At 35.7% G+C, this 18,491-nt stretch overlaps 1 protein-coding gene across 4 annotated transcripts in view; it reads right to left on the reverse strand.

The window, feature by feature from the left end:
• Window positions 1-18,491, reverse strand: part of osbpl9 (oxysterol binding protein-like 9) — a 71,702-nt gene that overhangs the window by 12,219 nt on the left and 40,992 nt on the right. For 3 of the 4 annotated variants that reach the window (XM_051947199.1, XM_051947202.1, XM_051947201.1), the window contains 5 exons: window positions 15,732-15,761; window positions 15,597-15,647; window positions 15,006-15,044; window positions 8,093-8,186; window positions 2,860-2,964 (listed from right to left, as the gene is read on the reverse strand). In XM_051947199.1, the coding sequence (XP_051803159.1) occupies window positions 2,860-2,964; window positions 8,093-8,186; window positions 15,006-15,044; window positions 15,597-15,647; window positions 15,732-15,761 (319 nt within the window). The remainder of the gene's footprint in view (window positions 1-2,859; window positions 2,965-8,092; window positions 8,187-15,005; window positions 15,045-15,596; window positions 15,648-15,731; window positions 15,762-18,491) is intronic. The other variant, XM_051947200.1, reaches the window with a different exon arrangement.

The following is an 18,491-nucleotide window of genomic DNA, read 5'->3' on the forward strand; positions in this document are numbered from 1 at the left end:
AAATCAACCAAAATCTTGTGAACTTCGCTGGATTTTGGTTGATTTTTTATGTGAATGTTCTTCAGAAAATATTAGAAGTTTTACTGATATACATGTAATCACTTGAGATATTTTTAAGAGATTTTTTGGAAGATTTTTACTCATTTTTGGAAAAGTATTTACAAGAATTTTCTTGCCAAATTTGGGGGATTTTTTTAAAATGCAACTTTAAAGGAAAACTTCAAAGGCATTAATGGAATTTTCTTCCTGGGTTTTTTTTTTCTCAAATTTTCAGAAATTCAGAGATTTTTTTGCAGATTTTTTGGATATTTTTCAGACAAGAAAACTATATTTTTGGTGCCCATAAATGAAGACAACAGGAGGGTTAATACATCCCAAATTAGGAGGTTACATGAAAGCAAAAATCTATTTTTCAGTGGAAAACTACTTTATTTTTTTAGCATGTCTGGCTTATTTTGAGACACCTAAGCTCGACAATCCTGGTAAAATAAAGCTTAAAATAAGTTTTTCCAGCTAATTTTAAGATCCCAGTATTCTCAATATCATATCTTATTTCAAGAAATCTTACCATGCCATTTTCATTTGTTCTATTGGGAGATTTTTTTCCACCTATTTCAAAGTAAAAGCTCCTTGAAATAAATTTTTTTTTCTTGTTTTGAGGGGGCATTTTTTTCCAGTGTGGTGATGGAATCAGCATCATGTTGCTGCTCTTTTCTGAGGCTGTTCTCAGAAGCGTGAAGCTGCTACGGTTTCTCTGCAGAGCGTTACTGACAGCGAGCAGCCGGCCTCCTTATTGCACAGCGCAGCGTTTTAACACTGCTGCCTCAGCACACAAGACGAACAGGCAGCAACCTCTGCTCTCCTTCACTTTGGCTCTTTAATCCCCTTATGCTCATTGACACGGATGCACAGCAATAGTTAATGATATTACTGCTGTTCCTCAAGTGGCTCGGCCTTTATTACATTAGCGTCCTGTTGCTTGCAAATTGAAGCATCTAACGATAATGTTCGGCAGAGGACCCACGATGTTCTTTCTATAAAAACTAACTGCTGTTTTCTTCCTGCTCCATGAAAATTATAACACAGGACAAGCAGCAGCTGGTTTAACAAGTTTCCTATTGTCTGCTAATGAAGATTATGTCATATAATGTTGTTTTCAAGGCCAAAAATGAACTTTAACCCTGCAGAAACTGTTTTTTTTGCCCACTTGGGGGCAGCGGAACAAGCAGAAAACGCAGCTTTCACATCGTACGCTGATATATTGAACTTTATTTTTAAACATCAAGCAGCTACTGAGCAACGTGTCCGATATTCACCGTGGTCTCTGGGGGGAAAGTGTGGCTATTTAGCTGCTAAATTCTCTGCTCTGTTCACCAGATAGTCACCAATTGTGTCCATCTGCTGCTGGGAAGGTACAGCATAGTGTTTATCATTAAAAACAGCTGTTTCTGCAGCACAAAATGACACTAAGCGAGCAGAGCTGGATCTGTAAATGGACGAATTGGACCAGTGAAGGGGGGGAAAAAAAAAAAAGAAGAGCTGAAACTCTCTGTAATGCTTCATAAAGTGAATTGAAGCTGCAGATTCAGCTGAAAACATACTGCAGGGTCATCACTACGACAGAAACCTTTCACATTTGGTTTTGTATTATAAGTTTCTACACTTTTAGCTGCTTAAAACCTCAATTTATGAACAAAAAAATATAAAAGATAGTGAACAAAACACAAAAACACTTGGGCTGGACCCGAATATCCGTTCGCTACGGTGGTATCCGGATATTAGTTTTGGTGTCCGAATATTCGCCTATTCGCCCCCTCCCCCGTCGGACGTTACGGGGCGGAACGAATATTCGGATATTCGTCTTTAACAGGGCCCGAATATCCGGAGGCCAGAAACCACTATTGGGGCCAGCCCTAAAAAACACATTTGAAAATTAAAACAAAAACCAAATGTGCTTATTTGGGATCCAGGAATTCCTCGCGTTTGTCGGGCTTTCGTGTACATTTTTGCAAAGCGTTTGCTCTAAATTAGTTAAATTTATCTTTAAAATAATAATCCTGTGCGATTTTTGCTGTAATATTCATTACAGACAGGCAAAGTTGTATTTTACATAACTTTTGTACAGTTTTAATCCAGAATATTTAATTAATTTCGATCATTTTACACTATAAATAACACAAGGCTGAGTTTGTGTGTGACAAATGTTAACATAAGGTGCAATACTCCGTTCTTCAGATGGAATATTTACATTTTTTGTGTGATATCTCACTTTAAAGCACAATATTTTGTGATGTGTGATATTCATTTATTACCTCAGAATCAATGCAAGTATTCTTTTTGTATTCTGGTCTTATTTTATTGCTATTTGTAGGAATATATCGCACTTTTATCTAATTCCCATCACACTCAGCACTGCGTTTCTTATGTTATGTAATTTGATTTCCTGAGCAATATGTGGAGAAAGAATGTCCTTTTGGAAGAACAAAGCTTTATCTTATCTTAACCTCAATAGTTAAAGCTGTTAGGTGAATTTTGAACGACTTTTTGTTTGCTTCAAAGCCCCTCAACACAATAGCTGCTTTAAATTTACTGTATAAATGAGCTGATTTAACTTTTAAGCCAAGATGAAGGCGATTTGTAAAAATTGAAATCTAACAAACACTCCATCTGCTCATGAGAAACGCATAATATGACCTTTTTTAAGAGAAAAACAGCTGCTTTTCATTGTATTTTCGGGAAATAAACTTAATTTGCTGCTGGGTGACTGCACCAAAACACCAAAGCAGGAGAACGTTTTGACGTTATAATTCACAGTGATCATTCATTAACGACAAAAACAGCGTTGGAGTGAGCGTTCACCTGTGCTGTTGGGAGTTGGGGTCTGCAAACTGCCCATCACCGTGACGACGGGACCAACAGGTAACGTGGAGGGTCGTTGGTCTGATTTACACACCTGAGAAGCGTCTTTAGCAGAAAAGAGAAAGCAGATGAGCAAAAGCGGCGAAACGAAAAGCCGGCGTTTAAAAGCCGGCGTCTCGTCCCACGTGCGAGGAGGAAAATGATGTGAGGCTTCAGCTGTGAGGGGGATTACACAGTCTATTAGGAGGCCAGAATTAGAACGGCCTACTTTGCAACCGTTCATTTTCACAGCATTTTTAAACCGTCTAGTCATCTGACCAAAATAGCCACCAAAAAAAGAAAAAGTCGTCACATCTTAGTCATGCTACAGGATTAAATTCAGGCAATTACGTACTGCCTGATGTGACTTTAAACATAATTAGACTCGAGGACAGGACATTAATACCCTGCAAAAACTCAAAATCTTACCAAGTCTTTTTGTCTTATTTTTAGTCAAAATATCTCATCCCACTTGATTTTAGATAAATTCACTCAACAAGTCACATCTCAGCAGAAGGAGGGACTTGTTTTAAGACGATGCATTTTAAATATCCTAAGTCAAATAATCTTGAAGTTATCTTGTTTTAACCTTCATGTCGTCCTTCGGGTCAAATTGACCTGTTTTAAAGTTTTAAAAATGTTGAATAAATATTTATATTCACAATGAAAACTTCCACATTTTCACAATTCTTTGGGAAATTTTTGAGCATTTTTTTGGTGAAAAAAGAAATGTTGAAAAAAAAAGTTTCTATAAGAACATTCAGGGAAAAAAAAAAAAAGTAGCAAGCAAAATCCAGCGAAATTCGCGGGATTTTGCTTGATTTTTTTCCTGAATGTTCTTAAAGAAAATATTAGAACTTTTGCTGATACATATGTAATCATTTTAGATATTTTTAGGATTTATCTTTTTTGGAAGATTTTTATTCATTTTTTGAAAATATTTACAATTTTTAGATTTTTTTTTTTAAATTGTATTTTTATTTCTTGCCAAATTTGAGGATTTAAAAAAAAAAAAAAACCACTTGCAAGACAAACTTTTAAGGAATTTTATTCCTGATGGTTTTACAATATTTTTTTTTTTTATAAATTGGGTGATTTTTTGCTACATTTTTGGATTTTTTCAGACAAGGCAACAATATTTTTTGGTGCCATAAATGAGGATAACAGGAGGGTTAAGACACCTAAGGTTGACAATCCTGGTAAAATATAGCTTAAAAATAAATTTTCCCAGCTAATTTTAAGATCTCAATATTCTGAATATCATATCTTATTTCAAGAAATCTCACCAAGACATTTTTCACTTGTTCTATTGGCAGATTTTTCACTTATTTCAAGGTAAAAGTTCCTTCAAATAAGTGTTTTTTTTCTTGTTTTGAGAGGGACATTTTTTCCAGTGTAGACTCATTTTTAGCGTCAATCACATCTGAAAAATAAATATAACGACACAATTGCATGGAATAATGACAGCAGGTATCATGTTGCTGGATCCTGATGGCGATAAATATATCAGGAACCTAAACAATATCAGTTTACACTCAAACACTGACAGAACATTCAATATATTTGTCAGAACCGATACTGATGGTAAAACTAGAACTTGTCTCAGGTTGCAATGCACTTCTACGGTGAAATATGAAGATTTAAAATGACGCTGAGGGGCAGAATGTTGGAAAATTACACTCTGTGAAGAATAAAACATTTGTTAACAAGCACATAAAAATATCTGTAACATCGTCACTGTGCTGCAGAGGAGGTGGAGATCTGAACAACAGGAGGAGGCGTCATCTCCTTATAGTGTCTTATAAAACATAAACAACCTGATTTAAAATAATCTTAAATGCAGATTATACAAAAAGGTTAAAGCATTCAGAGTGGCTTTAACCCTCGCGTCGTCCTGCGGGTCAAATTGATCCGTTTCAAAGTTTGAAAATGTGGAAAAAAAAAAATATTTTCACAGTGAAACTTCTGATGTCCACATTTTCAACATTTTTGGGAAAATTTTGAACATTTTTTTGGTGGAAAAAAAAGAAATGTTACAAAAAAATCTACCAAAATTCATTGAAATTCGCTGGATTTTGACTGAAGTTTTTGTGAATGTTCTTAAAGAAAATATGAGAAGTTTGACTGATATATATGGGGTCACTTTAGATATTTTTAGGATTTTTTTGGAAGATTTTTCCTCATTTTTTGAAAATATTTACAAGAGTTTTCTTGCCAAATTTAGGGGAATTTTTTTAAATAAAACTTTTAAGGAATTATTGGAATTTTCTCCTTGAAGGTTTTGCAAAGTTTTTATAAATTTGTGGAATTTTTTTGCTGAATTTTTGGATTTTTTTTTCAGACAAGAAAACAATATTTTTTGGTGCCTGTAAATGAGGACAACGGGAGGGTTTAATGTCGACGGTTGGAGCAAGAAGCCTTCAAAGTGACTGATTGGGATTCAGAAGTTTGTATCTGAGGTTATCGACATAACTTTGGGTTCAATTTGGGTTTTCAGGGCTACTTTTCTGGTTAATCTCTTGCTGGGATGCATATTCATGGTAACTAAGGCGGCACATCTTGTTCTGGAGCAATTATAACATCAACGCATATTTAAACACATCTACTGACTCATCAGTTCTCTTGGAAAACAGCATCGTCTTTTAAAGCCATTTCATTCTTCTACAGATGTCTGTGGCGCAACATAATCCTAAAACAGAGACTAATAAAGCACTAAAGCCTTGCTGAACTTCTAGGATTGGCAGTAAACCGACTTACTCGTTTGAGTTTTTACGTTTGCTACCAAAACCAGCAGCAGAGAGAATGAAGCTGAATCTGTTTGACACGTTGTAAACATGAGATTGAATGTGACACCTCTAGATTTATCGTCCACATCAACATTTAACTGCTTGTATGTTTACTACTTAAACAATCCATCTGTTTTTGTGAGCAGCTTAACGGCATTATATCTGTAATTTAGTGACATCATCATGATAATTAAACTGATTCTTGAAAGTCAAATAAGAAACCTACGTCTCAGCCACTTACACATAACTAAACGAAGGGTAAATCTGTGTTATATAAGGCTAAGATGTCAATAAGCCTGTTAGCTTACACAATCTGTAGGTTCTTGCAGCTTTCCTTCCTGACGTTGGCTGCAGCAGCTGTGTTGCTTCATTATATTATAAAACTCTATTTTGTTCCTCTTGTTAGAAATCTGCAGCTCTACACCCGTTTGTGATTGGTGAAGCAAACATCAATATCTAGATTCAGAAACCCTGAAATGATTGTGTGACTGCAGATGTTTGGTTCAGTAAATCAAGATATCAAATAGATATCCTGCATATGTTGAACTTGCTTCATTAATCAATTAGGGAAATATCTGATAAAAACCCACCAGCTCACTGATCAGGAGGAGTCCATCTAGCTGCTGACGGCTTAACGACTTCTCTTAAAACTTTACTGACTCAGTACTTAATAAAGAAGTTGATGCTTTTTAACCAGGAGTCTATTAAGGTGATGTCATGAAAAATTAATCGGTGCCTACACTGCAAATTCTGCTTGGCTAGAAGATGATCCTGGTATCAAACGTAGGTAAAAATGAGATCTTTTATTGTCCAGAACTTGTTTCGACCAACCACCTATCACACATTCTGATATGAGCCTTTAACCCTTTAAGCTTCAGTCAATTCCAGCCGTTTTCTGTACAAAAAATCGCTAATATTCTATTTTTAAATAAAAAAATTACGAAAAATACGGGGAATATTGGACGGGCATCACGAGGTGCATTTCCTTGAAAATGACCGATTCGGGGATTTTATACCGACTTCAGGACATGTTTTGGACAAAACAGTTTACTGGCTTGTGTCGTCTGGATGTAAAAGGTTGGATTATGGCCGTTTTTTGTGGAATCTTTTTTTTTGTGTGTAGTAATGAACCCGGAAATGTGAGTCGCGCTGTGTGCGTTGAAGCCGTGTATAGAGAACGGATGGATGAATATTTGTTTTTGTCGGACAAATGTGTTTTTCTCACCCGCTGTAGTAATCGCATCTGAAAGTGGTTTATACCGGCGGATTCATGAGAATCTAAGCTTTCCATCGGCGTATAGTGTTTGTATAATCGTGTTTGCAGCCGTCGGACATTCTTGAAATTCCTATGCAAATTAGTAGGTGTACCGCCGGAGGTACACCTATGACGCACTGAAGCGTAAAGGGTTAAAGTTTAGCCAGAATGCATTTTTGTAAGTTTTCACTGATGAATTATCAGAAACACATCCAGAGTACCAATGATTGCTTCCATGACTTTACCTCAAACATTAAACTACTGCCGTTTTTGACACATCCCATAATACTGATGCTCCAAGTTGACCGAAATCTTGAGAAAATATCAGAAAACCATGAAAAAGGCTCAACACAGTTTCTCAAATTCAATCAAAGCTGGCATCAACAAATATGTTGCTCTGTCCGACCGAGAACCCAAAACATTAACTGCATTATAACGGAAGACGCTGCAAAGTTACTGAAATCAAAAAGTTCTACGATCAAAACAGGCACAAGTGGGTTAACGGATGTGTCCAAACAGACCAAAAAATATTCAAAAAGACTTAAGGCTTGCATAAAGTTTCAAGGCAAAATTGCATAAGCATCAAAATTGACCCGTTTTAAAGCTTGAAAATGTGGAAAAAATATGCATTTTCACAGTGAAATTTCTGATGTCCACATTTTCAACATTTTTGGGAAATTTTTCAACATTTTTTGGTGGAAAAAAGAAATGCTTCATAAGAACATTCACAAAAAAATCAACCAAAATCCAGCGAAAATCGCTGGATTTTGGTTGATTTTTTGTGAATGTTCTTAAAGAAAATATTAGAAATTTTACTGATAAATATGTAATCACTTTAGATATTTTTAGGATTTTTTGGGAAGATTTTTACTCATTTTTTGAAAATATTTACAAGAATTTTCTTGCCAAATTTGCAGGATTTTTTTTTTAAAATACAACTTTCAAGGGAAACTTTTAAGGAATTATTGTAATTTTCTTCCTGAAGGTTTTGCAAATTTTCAGAAATTTGTGGAATTTTTTTGCTGAATTTTTGGATTTTTTTCAGACCAGAAAACAATATGTAGACAACAGGAGGGTTAAAGCTGCGGTTTCAGCCTGTTAGCGCATTATTAACTAGGTGAAAAGATCCTAAACGAGGCGTGGTGAGGAGTACCTGTGGGAAGTGTGGTCTGTGTTGGCATCGTGGTGTTGACTACAGGAGTGTCCAGAGGGGGCTGGTAGATCCCATCCACTGGGTTGATGGTGCTCTGCAGGGAACGAACAAGAACAACAACGGCATCAAAACGGCACAAACGCCTGCCTGAGCCGACAACAGACGTCTGCTGCACGCACCCACATCACTGCCTGCTTACCAAAGCAAAACACCGAAGGAACAAAAACTGTTTTTTCTGATGCAACTGGCAGAATTTGGCCGCTATATTCAAGTGCAGACGTGCTAACTACAAGGAAAAATCAATCCCTCTGACATCCAAGCTTCTGGTTATAGATCAGACTAATGGTCCACCTATGGGACAACCAGAACAATAAACTCACATGTGCACCACCAAGTCTGTGCAGATCAGTTTCATCAGTATGAAACCGATCACACCAGCAGCAGACTTACACAATAACCAGCTTTGTCTCTTCAACTCTGAGCTAATTAACTCCGCCGGGCTGCTTTCTAAGTCTGTAACACATTTCAACTCTCTGGCTGTAAAGAAAGACCAACCAGGATCTGAATACAAACACACACACACACACACACACATATATATATATGTAAAAAGCAGCCTGTTGGCTTCCTGTAATGGGGTCACCACCACCGTTCACTCGACTGACAGGAACACGAGCTAAAGCGAAACATATCGACCCTTTCCTGTCCCGACAACAACAACTTACCCTCGGGGCTCCTGGCAGCACTGAAATGACATCCAGTCTCTCTGATGTGTTATCTATTACTCAAACTTGGTGTGTGGTTTTTGCAGCTTTGCTTTTTTCTCCTCTTTTTTCTTAGGAAAGTTTTCGACATCGTTTGAGATTAACAGGAACAGACACGGTGAGTCACTGCATGACTGAGCCAAAGAAGAGAAACGGGAGCTGTGGTTGTTCTTCAGAATGGGACATTTTCCTCCACAGGAATGACTCTCTGGTGCAGCTTTCTGCGTTTTCATGCCACCGAAATATCTGAACGGTTAAGAAAAGGGCCACTGTGAGCAGAAAAATCACACACACATAAGTTTGGAGATCTCTGCTCCCTGCCTCCGTTCCTTCCTCTCTAATTCGTCCACGTGCTTTCGCAAAAGTAAGTCGAGGGCTGCTAATTATAGCAGAAATACCGGTGTGTCATGGTGGGACCAGCCCGGTGGAGAGGAGGACGGAAGGAAGGCAGCCGCTCATCAGCTAAAAAATGGGGCTTTAAACACCGCCACGATCGATATTTTTCTTTTTTTTTTAGAGAATGTAATATTAATGTGGCAAAAAGCTCTGCCCAATCACATCACATAAATCATTTTTGATACATAAATGCTTCTTGTGTGCTGGGTTTAAGTGATTCCTGCACTTTAGAGCGATTCCCCGGGAGGTACGGAGCTCAATCACACATGCACTGCAAAAATTCCACATCTTACCAAGTCTGTTTGTCTTATTTTTAGTCAAAATATCTCATCCCACTTGATTTAAGATAAATTCACTTAAGTCACATCTCAGCAAGACAGAGGGACTTGTTTTAAGACAATGCATCTTAAATATCTTGTTAAGTCAAACAATCTTGAAATGATCTTGTTTTGAGTTGAATTTTACAAGAAAACTCAAAATAAGTTTAACCCTCGTGTGGTCCTGAAGGTCAGATTGACCCGTTTTAAAGTTTAAAAATGTGGAAAAACATATTTTCACAGTGAAAATTTCCACATTTTAAAAATTTTGGGGGAAATTTTTGTACAATTTTTGTTGGGAAAAAAAGAAATGTTTTTAAAAAAAAAGGTTTATCAAAAACATCCAGAAAAAAATTTAAAAAATTGATTTTTTTTCTGAATGTTCTTAAAGAAAATATTAGAACTTTTACTGATATATGTAATAACTTTAGATATGTTTAAGATTTTTTTGGAAGATTTTTATTCATTTTTATTTCTTGCCAAATTTGGGATTTTTTTAAAATAAACATTTTAAGGGAAACTTCAGGAATTTTCTTCCTGAAGACTTTGCATTTTTTTTAAATAAATTTCGGGAATTTTATGCAGATTTTTTTTTTTCAGACAATGGAACAATATTTTTTACTGAAGACAACAGGAGGGTTAAGACACCTAAGCTCGACAATCCTGGTAAAACACAGCTTAAAATAATTTTTCCCAGCTAATTTTAAGATCTCAGTATTCTAAATATATCTTATTTCAAGAAATCTTACCAAGCCATTTTTCACGTGTTCTACTGGCAGATTTTTTTCCACTTATTTCAAGGTAAAAGTTCCTTGAAAGAAGTTTTTTTTCTTCCTGTTTTGAGAGGGGCATTTTTTCCAGCGTGCTGCTGGTGTTTAAAGTACTAAAAAACAAAAGGTCTGCGGTGCATTTATCACTTGTTCACAGACATCCAGAGGCTCTAAAGCTGCAAAGATATCTGGCGTATAAACACACGTGGAGTTATACGTGCAGACAGAGCGTATGCAGTGCTATTTATACGGCGTAACACTGTACTTAATGACTGCCAGATTAAGTCAGCTATAAGAGCAGTGAGTCCTGCGAGCTGTCCGGCCCCCGGTGGGATTCTTGCTTCAAGAGCCACACAGGAGGCTTGGACCATTATCTACCGACCATTCACATTACCACATTATCTGGCATTTTCCAAAGCATGCAGAGAGGCTTGGGATCGATTTTCTCCTGCCCAGGTAGCTGCTGGGTTCTTGCTTAATGCACGGCCGTCTGATCGCTCAGTGCGCGTTTCATCTGCCCTCCGGCCTTCACTTTTCTGTCTCTACTCGTTTCCAGTCGTTTTTGTCCTGGCATCTACACTGGAAAAAATGCTCCTCTCAAAACAAGACAAAAAAACTTTTTTCAAAGAAGTTTTACCTTGAAATAAGTGAAAAAATCTGCCAATAGAACAAGTGAAAAATAGCTTGGTAAGATTTCTTGAAATAAGATGTGATATTTAGAGTATTGAGATATTTAAATTAGCTGGGAAAACTTATTTTAAGCTCTATTTTACCAGGATTGTCAAGCTTAGGTGTCTTAACCCTCCTGTTGTCCTCTTTTACGGCACCAAAAATATTGTTGCCTTGTCTGGAAAAAATCTAAATATTCAGCAAAAAATTCCCCAAATTAGGAAAAAAGTTTCCCTTAAAAGTTGTATTTTAAAAAATCTCCAAATTTGGCAAGAAATAAAAATTTAAAAAATTTAAAAAATCTAAAAGTTGTAAATATTTTCAAAAAAATCAATGAAAATGTTCCTAAAAAAATCCTAAAAACATCTATAGTGGTTCCATATATATCAGTAAAGGTTCTAATATTTTCTTTAAGAACATTCAGAAAAAAATCAACCAAAATCCAGCGAAAATCGCTGGATTTTGGTTGATTTTTTTCTGAATGTTCTTAAAGAAACTTTTTTTAACATTTCTTTTTTCCACTAAAAAAATGTTGAAAAATTTTCCAAAAAAATGTGAAAATGTGGAAGTTTTCACTGTGGAAATTCACATTTTTAAACTTTAAAATGGGTCAATTTGACCTGCAGGATGGCATGAGGGTTAAAACAAGATAATTTCAAGATTGTTTGTCTTAAAACAAGTCCCTCCATCTTGCTGAATGTCACTTGTTAAGTGAATTTATCATAAATCAAGTGGGATGAGACATTTTGACTAAAAAAAAGACAAACAGACTTGGTAAGATTTGGAGTTTTCGCAGTGTAGTTGCTTCAATGGAGATATGTTTTCCATCAAATTGCATATTTTCATTTGTGGAAATACAGTTATGAGCCAGTTTGCTGGTGGGAAAACAAACGAGCAACACCCAACGCCGACATGTGAAAAGCATAATATGAATTTGGTTGATTATTCCACTTCTAAAGTTTATTGTTTTGGCTCATTTGCAAATCAATAATCAGATTTTCCTTAAATAAGAGGCATATTTCCATGCAACTGGAGCCTCATTACATTCTGTAAATCTGACGGCATCTGAATGTGTTGATTTATTTTCTTTAAAAGTTGCAAAAGTAATCTCAGTTAGACGTACTAACATTTCCTTAAGACTCTGACCTGCACACAGCAACGTTACTTTTAGGTGTGTGAAGCAAATTATGGAAGGATTTTTCCACATTTCAGCACCAATATTCATCCAAAAGCATCACAAGGAGCAAAAGACACACTTGGCTGCTAAAATAATTTCTTTCTCTTTTAATTTTACATCTATTTTATATTAAAAGGTCAATAAAAACTAAATGTTACTTTGCCTCACACCTTAGATTAAAGATATCCATGAATTAAGAATGTTAGATTTTTGGTTTTATTGTTTTTTTTGTTTTTTGTTTTTTTTTTTAAACATGTTAACTGTTGTGTCGTTCTGCAGGTCAAAATTAACACGTTTTAAAGTTTGAAAATGTGGGGAAAAAATACACATTTTCACAGTAAAACTTCTGATGTCCATATTTTCAACATTTTTGGGAAATTTTTGAACATTTATTGGTGGAAAATTTTTTTTAAAAACTGTTTCTTAAGAACGTTCACATAAAAATCAACCAAAATCCAGCAAATTTCACTGGATTTTGGTTGATTTTTATGTGTGAATGCTCTTAAAGAAAATATAAGTTTTACTCATGTATATGTAGTCACTTTAGACTACATATAAAAATCCTATTTTTAGGATTTTTTGGAAGATTTTTACTCATTTTTTGAAAATGATTACAATAATTTTCTTGCCAAATTTGGAGATTTTTTTTCTTAAATTAAAAACTTTTCAGGAATTATTGGAGTTTTCTTCCTGAAGTTTTTGCAAATTTTCATAAATTTGGAGAGTTTTTTTCCTAAATTAAAACTTTTAGGGAAAACATTTCAGGAATTATTAGAATTCTCTTCCTGAAGTTTTTGCAAATATTCATAAATTTGGAGAGTTTTTTTCCTAAATTAAAACTTTTAGGGAAAACTTTTCAGGAATTATTAGAATTCTCTTCCTGAAGTTTTTGCAAATATTCATAAATTTGGAGAGTTTTTTTCCTAAATTAAAACTTTTAGGGAAAACTTTTCAAGAATTATTAGAATTTTCTTCCTGAAGTTTTTGCAAATTTCATAAATTTGGGGAATTTTTTGGTGATTTTCTGGATGTTTTTTCAGACAAGGAAAGAATTTTTTTGGTGCCCGAAAATGAGGACAACAGGAGGGCTAACGGGAGCTGAAATTTTGGTTGTTGCTTCCAGTTGTTTGTACACAATTTTCCTCTGAGTTTATTAAATATCTAAGCAGGATTAATATGAGGGTCTACAAAATGCATTCATGCACAACAGCCGTAACTGTATTCACTACTAATGATTATAAATGATCAGGATCTAACAGCAGGTCACACTGGGAACCTTTTTTCATGTCACACAAAAAAGTTAAAGCCAAGCAGCTGCAGGTAAATTATTATTAGTTATATAGCGGTCGTCCTCACAGCTTTCCAATGATTTTTATTTTACTGTTAGTAAAGTAGCAGTTAGATTATGTAAAATGTCAGTGTTTTGGATTCTAAAAACAATAAACTATGCTGTGATTCAGTTTGCTAGTAGTTTAGATTCAGACTTTTGCTTCTTGTTGCATTAAGTATCATACATGCTCTGCTTAATCTTACAAGAATGAAAATAATTCCCATAAAAGCAGCTTATATCTGAATGACATAATGCCGTCACTATAACAGGATGACGAAGCTGCAATGTTGCACTGCAAAAACTCTAAATCTTACCAAGTCTGTTTGTCTTATTTTTAGTCAAAATGTCTCATCTCACTTGATTTAAAGGGGAACTTTGTTTTTTTTCAACCTGGGGTCTGTTTTCATTTGTCATTTCATACATGTGAGTGATGGAGAAATGAATTTTCTACATAGCTCCAGTATTTAACCAGGCAGGCAGCTTAGCAGCTCAGCTAGCAGCTCAGCTAGTGAAAAGTATGGGGCAATTGGCCCCCCGCGTCAAAGTCCGCCCTTAAGTTTGACAATCCTGGTAAAACAGCTTAAAATAATTTTTCCCAACTAATTTTAAGATCTCAACATTCTAAATATCACATCTTATTTCAAGAAATCTGACCAAGCCATTTCTCACTTGTTCTATTGGCAGATTTTTTTCCCACTTATTTCAAGGTAAAGTTCCTTGAAATAAGTTTTTTTTCTTGTTTTGGGAGGGGCATTTTTTTCCAGGGTGTAAATCTTGTGTCTGAAAGGGGCTTAAGTCTGTGACAGATTATCCATCCACTGCAAGTTTATCTGAATGAAAAACAAAAGCTGCCCGTACGGTGGGAAATCAATCTGAAAGCCTGCAGTAAACGCTTTGAAAAATGCCTTTCATCAACGTAAAGCAGACGTACGTTGGTTAAAGCATGCATATCTCTTGGTGACGGTGAACACAGAGCACCTGCAAAGCCTCCATCCTGCTCTCTGCACGGCTTTGCAGCTATTAGTGCTGAGTGGTTCAATAAGCAGGCAGTGTGCACGATAAATCAATGGTGAGTGTGATTAGTGGGTGAGGTGATGTGCAGCACTCCTATATGCAGACATGCAAACACACACGTACAGTCCACATACACACACACACACTCTGCAAAAATGTGTATTTTAGTGGCACAAACACACATTTTGTGTCTTGATGAAGTGAAAGAATAGTTCCCAACCACGGTAGAAAACTTGAAATCCCAGATGAGGTCAGGAAAAGTATGAACTTAATCAAGAGGAGAGCAGTGGCAGAAACGAGGGGAAAGAGCCTGAGATAGAGCTTATCTCCAAATTAGACGGCATGCACTAAAACAGGTCTGATTTATCCGCTTTTCTACATACAGGAGGGAGTAAATTAAGCCAGAAAAGAAGGTTAGCAGGTTCTTTGATTTTTTAAAAAATTTTTCTGTCATGGACAAAAAGTGTCAAACTTACTATAAGTCCGTTTGCGTGCTGTTGTTCGTTACTTTGGTCCTTAAAATTTTAAGAAGACAGCGTTAGACTGCTTGTGTAGGAAGAGTCATTTCACAAAGCATCCCGAGCGTCGGCGGAGCAGAGGGCGACGAGGTCCGTCCCTCTCATCACACGGAGACGCATCACATTCCCCAAACTTGCCACATGCGGCGGTCCTTTCATCACACGGTAAAATCCTCATTTTATTTCAGTGTTGCAAAAAAAAACAAAAACAAAAAAGACCAAGATTGCCAAACAAAAAATGCACGTTTCCTCGAATCTTTTTCAAAAGTGAGAGTGCTGTTGGTTTTAACAAAAGAGGCACCTCACAGCCACATGAAGCAGAAATGATTGCTCCACTTCCTTTCAGAGGGAACATGTGATGAAACGAGCACCGGGCGACACCCTCATCAACCAGCGACCCAGATAGCAACTGTAAGCAGGGAACTACCCCGGGGACCAAAGGTAACACACAGCGCATGTGGTCTCACAAGAACAATGATTATGGAGAGATGGCACACCAAAAACTGCAGAGAGAGAGAAAGCAAAACATGCAGGAGAGACTGGGTTTACCTTGGCAATCTGCAGCAGTACAATACAGTGCTTGATGGACTCTACCATACTCTGAAAAACAGAAAGGAATCTGTTAAACATTTGGACTGGAGCAGGAAGTCAGGATGGAAAATATGTTAGTAAAGTCTGACTTACACAAGTAGTCTCCTTCAAATTTTCAATTTTCTGTCAAAAAGACAAAGAAAACAGGCTGTAAGCACAAAAAAACTAAAGCAGAAGTGCTGATGAAACTGGATTAATAGGACAGGAAACACAAAGCAGTGAGAAACATCAACACTGCAAAAGCTCAACATCTTACCAAGTCTATTTATCTTATTTTTAGTCAGAACGTCTCATCCCACTTGATTTAAGATAAATTCACTTAACAAGAGACATCTCAGCAGACGGAGGGACTTGTTTTAGGACAATGCATCTTAAATATCTTGTTAAGTCAAACAATCTTGAAATTATCTTGCTTTCAGTTGAATTTTACAAGAAAACTCAAAATAAGTTCAACCTTCGTGTCGTCCTGCGGGTCAAATTGATCCGTTTTAAGTTTAAAAATGTGGAAAAAAATATATTTTCATCGTGAAACTTCTGATGTCCACATTTTCAACATTTTTGGGAAATCTCTGAACACTTTTTGGCGGAAAAAAAACAAATGTTAGAAATGTTTCTTACGAACATTCACAAAAAAAAATTTTGTGAATGTTCTTAAAGAAAATATTAGAAGTATTACTGATATATATGTATATGAAGAGTTCATTCGCAAAAACAGGTAACACTGTTTTGATAAATTTTCAGAATTTTCTTTAATTGTTTACTTGAGATAATATCAATCAAACTAAAGCTGAGTGGATTTGACTCAGTAGAAAATTACATGACAAAATAGAGGAAAATAAATTAGTGTTATTATTATTATCTCAAGTAAACAATAAAAAAGGAGATTTCTGAAAATGGAGTTACCTGTTTTTGCAAATGAACTCTTCATATATTGCTTTAGATATTTTTAGGATTTTTTTTGAAGATTTTTACTTATTTTTTGAAAATATTTACAAGCACTTTCTTGCCGAATATGGGTGATTTTTTTAAAGTAACAATTTTATTAAATTTTAGAACAATGTAACAGTTAAAGACATATACATGGACACAACCAGAAAGAGATAGATAAAAAGAAAAAAATACAATCAAAGCAAAAGAAAGATTTACAATAAAATAAAATAGGGCATTAAGTACCCCATTTCCAAATCATGTTCAAGGGTGATTTTTTTTTTTTTAAATAAAACTTTTAAGGGAAACTTTTACGGAATTATTGGAATTGAAGGTTTTGCAAATTTTCAAAAATTGTTGATTTTGTAGATTTTTTCCAGACAAGGAAACAATATTTTTTGCTGCCCATAAATGAGGGCAACAGGAGGGTTAATACATCTCAAATTAGGAGGTTACATCAAAGCAAAAATCTATTTTTCAGTCAAAATCGCTTCTTTTTTTAGCATGTCTGGCTTATTTTAAGACACCTAACCTGGTAAACTAGAGCTTAAAATACGTTTGCCCAGCTAGTTTTAAGATCTCAATATTCTAAATATCACATCTTATGTCAAGAAATCTTACCAAGCCATTTTTCACTTGTTCTATTGGCAGTTTTTTTTTTACTTAATTCAAGGTAAAAGTTCCTTGAAATAAGTTTTTTTTTTCTTGTTTTGAGAGGGGCATTTTTTCCAGTGAAGGTAACTCATGTAGGACTGACTGTAGCAGCTTTTTTCCCCCTTTTGCCCTTTAAATCTACACAAAAAAAAGAAAAAATGTCTGGTGAAGTCACTGAGATCAAGAAGTGACCAGAAGCTGTTAAACGCAGACAGGAAGTGAGCAGAGTGTGGTAGGAAAACACAAAAGGCTACAGAGACGCCCTGAAACTGAACCGCTTCCTCCAACAAAACCCAACACCTCTTTCACTCGGCTACACAAAAAAAAACAAAAAAACACCTGCTTTGTGGAAGAAACGGCCAAGAGAAGCAAAATTAAGTGTCATTTTAGATCGCTGCGGCACGGCAATGTCTCAGATTTCGCTCATTTTGTTTGAGTTCCCGTGTACAGAATGCACGGGACATCCAGTAAGACTGAATAAATTTTACCACAGAAACAGCATGGAAGCCACCGGTAAGTTTGCACATATAATCACAACGCACAGACCCAAATAAACAGCAGTTTGTGTGTTGAGATCAGTTCACAGTTTTCTCAAATAGCAAAAAACTGGAACTTTGTCTTGTCATACTTGCAACACATCGCATTCCCCTGAAGTAAAAGGCCTCAAAAGTTGGTGAAATGTCGACCAAAGGCTGTATTTTCAGTGGGAAATATGGAAACATCCATATATATATATATATATATATATATATACACACAGCTACAGGAAGCTTCTGGGGCCAAAATACCACATCAGTTGGAAAATGTTGCACCTTTTTTTCCATTTTCAAGGACCAATGGTTAAATATTTATCATCTGCTGAAGCCATTTGGAAACTGTTCTGTCTATATCCACACTAAATTTCATGGCTGAGAGAGATATATTTCAGGAGATATTGATCCCTCAAAATTGTTTGAAAGGTAAGACGCTTTGTTGAGGGCAAATATTACAAAAGAAAATAAAAAAATTGCAGGTCTGAACGCACAAAATCCTCCTAATCAAGCCAAAAATATTTGACAGAACTTCGATTTGAGGATAAATCTGAGACTTATTTTACATTTTGCAATAAACAACAACGTACTGTTTCGTATCCTGTGGCTAACAGTTGACAAATTTCAGTAATTTCTGAAGTAAAAATGCCAGATTTTTCCAGTTACAGCTTCTCAAATGTTAAAATGTGCCGCTTTTCTTTAACCCTCCTGTTGTCCTCATTTACAGGCACCAAATAATATT

The sequence above is a fragment of the Acanthochromis polyacanthus genome, chromosome 4 (genome assembly GCF_021347895.1).
Source record: "Acanthochromis polyacanthus isolate Apoly-LR-REF ecotype Palm Island chromosome 4, KAUST_Apoly_ChrSc, whole genome shotgun sequence".
Classification (NCBI taxonomy): domain Eukaryota; kingdom Metazoa; phylum Chordata; class Actinopteri; family Pomacentridae; genus Acanthochromis; species Acanthochromis polyacanthus.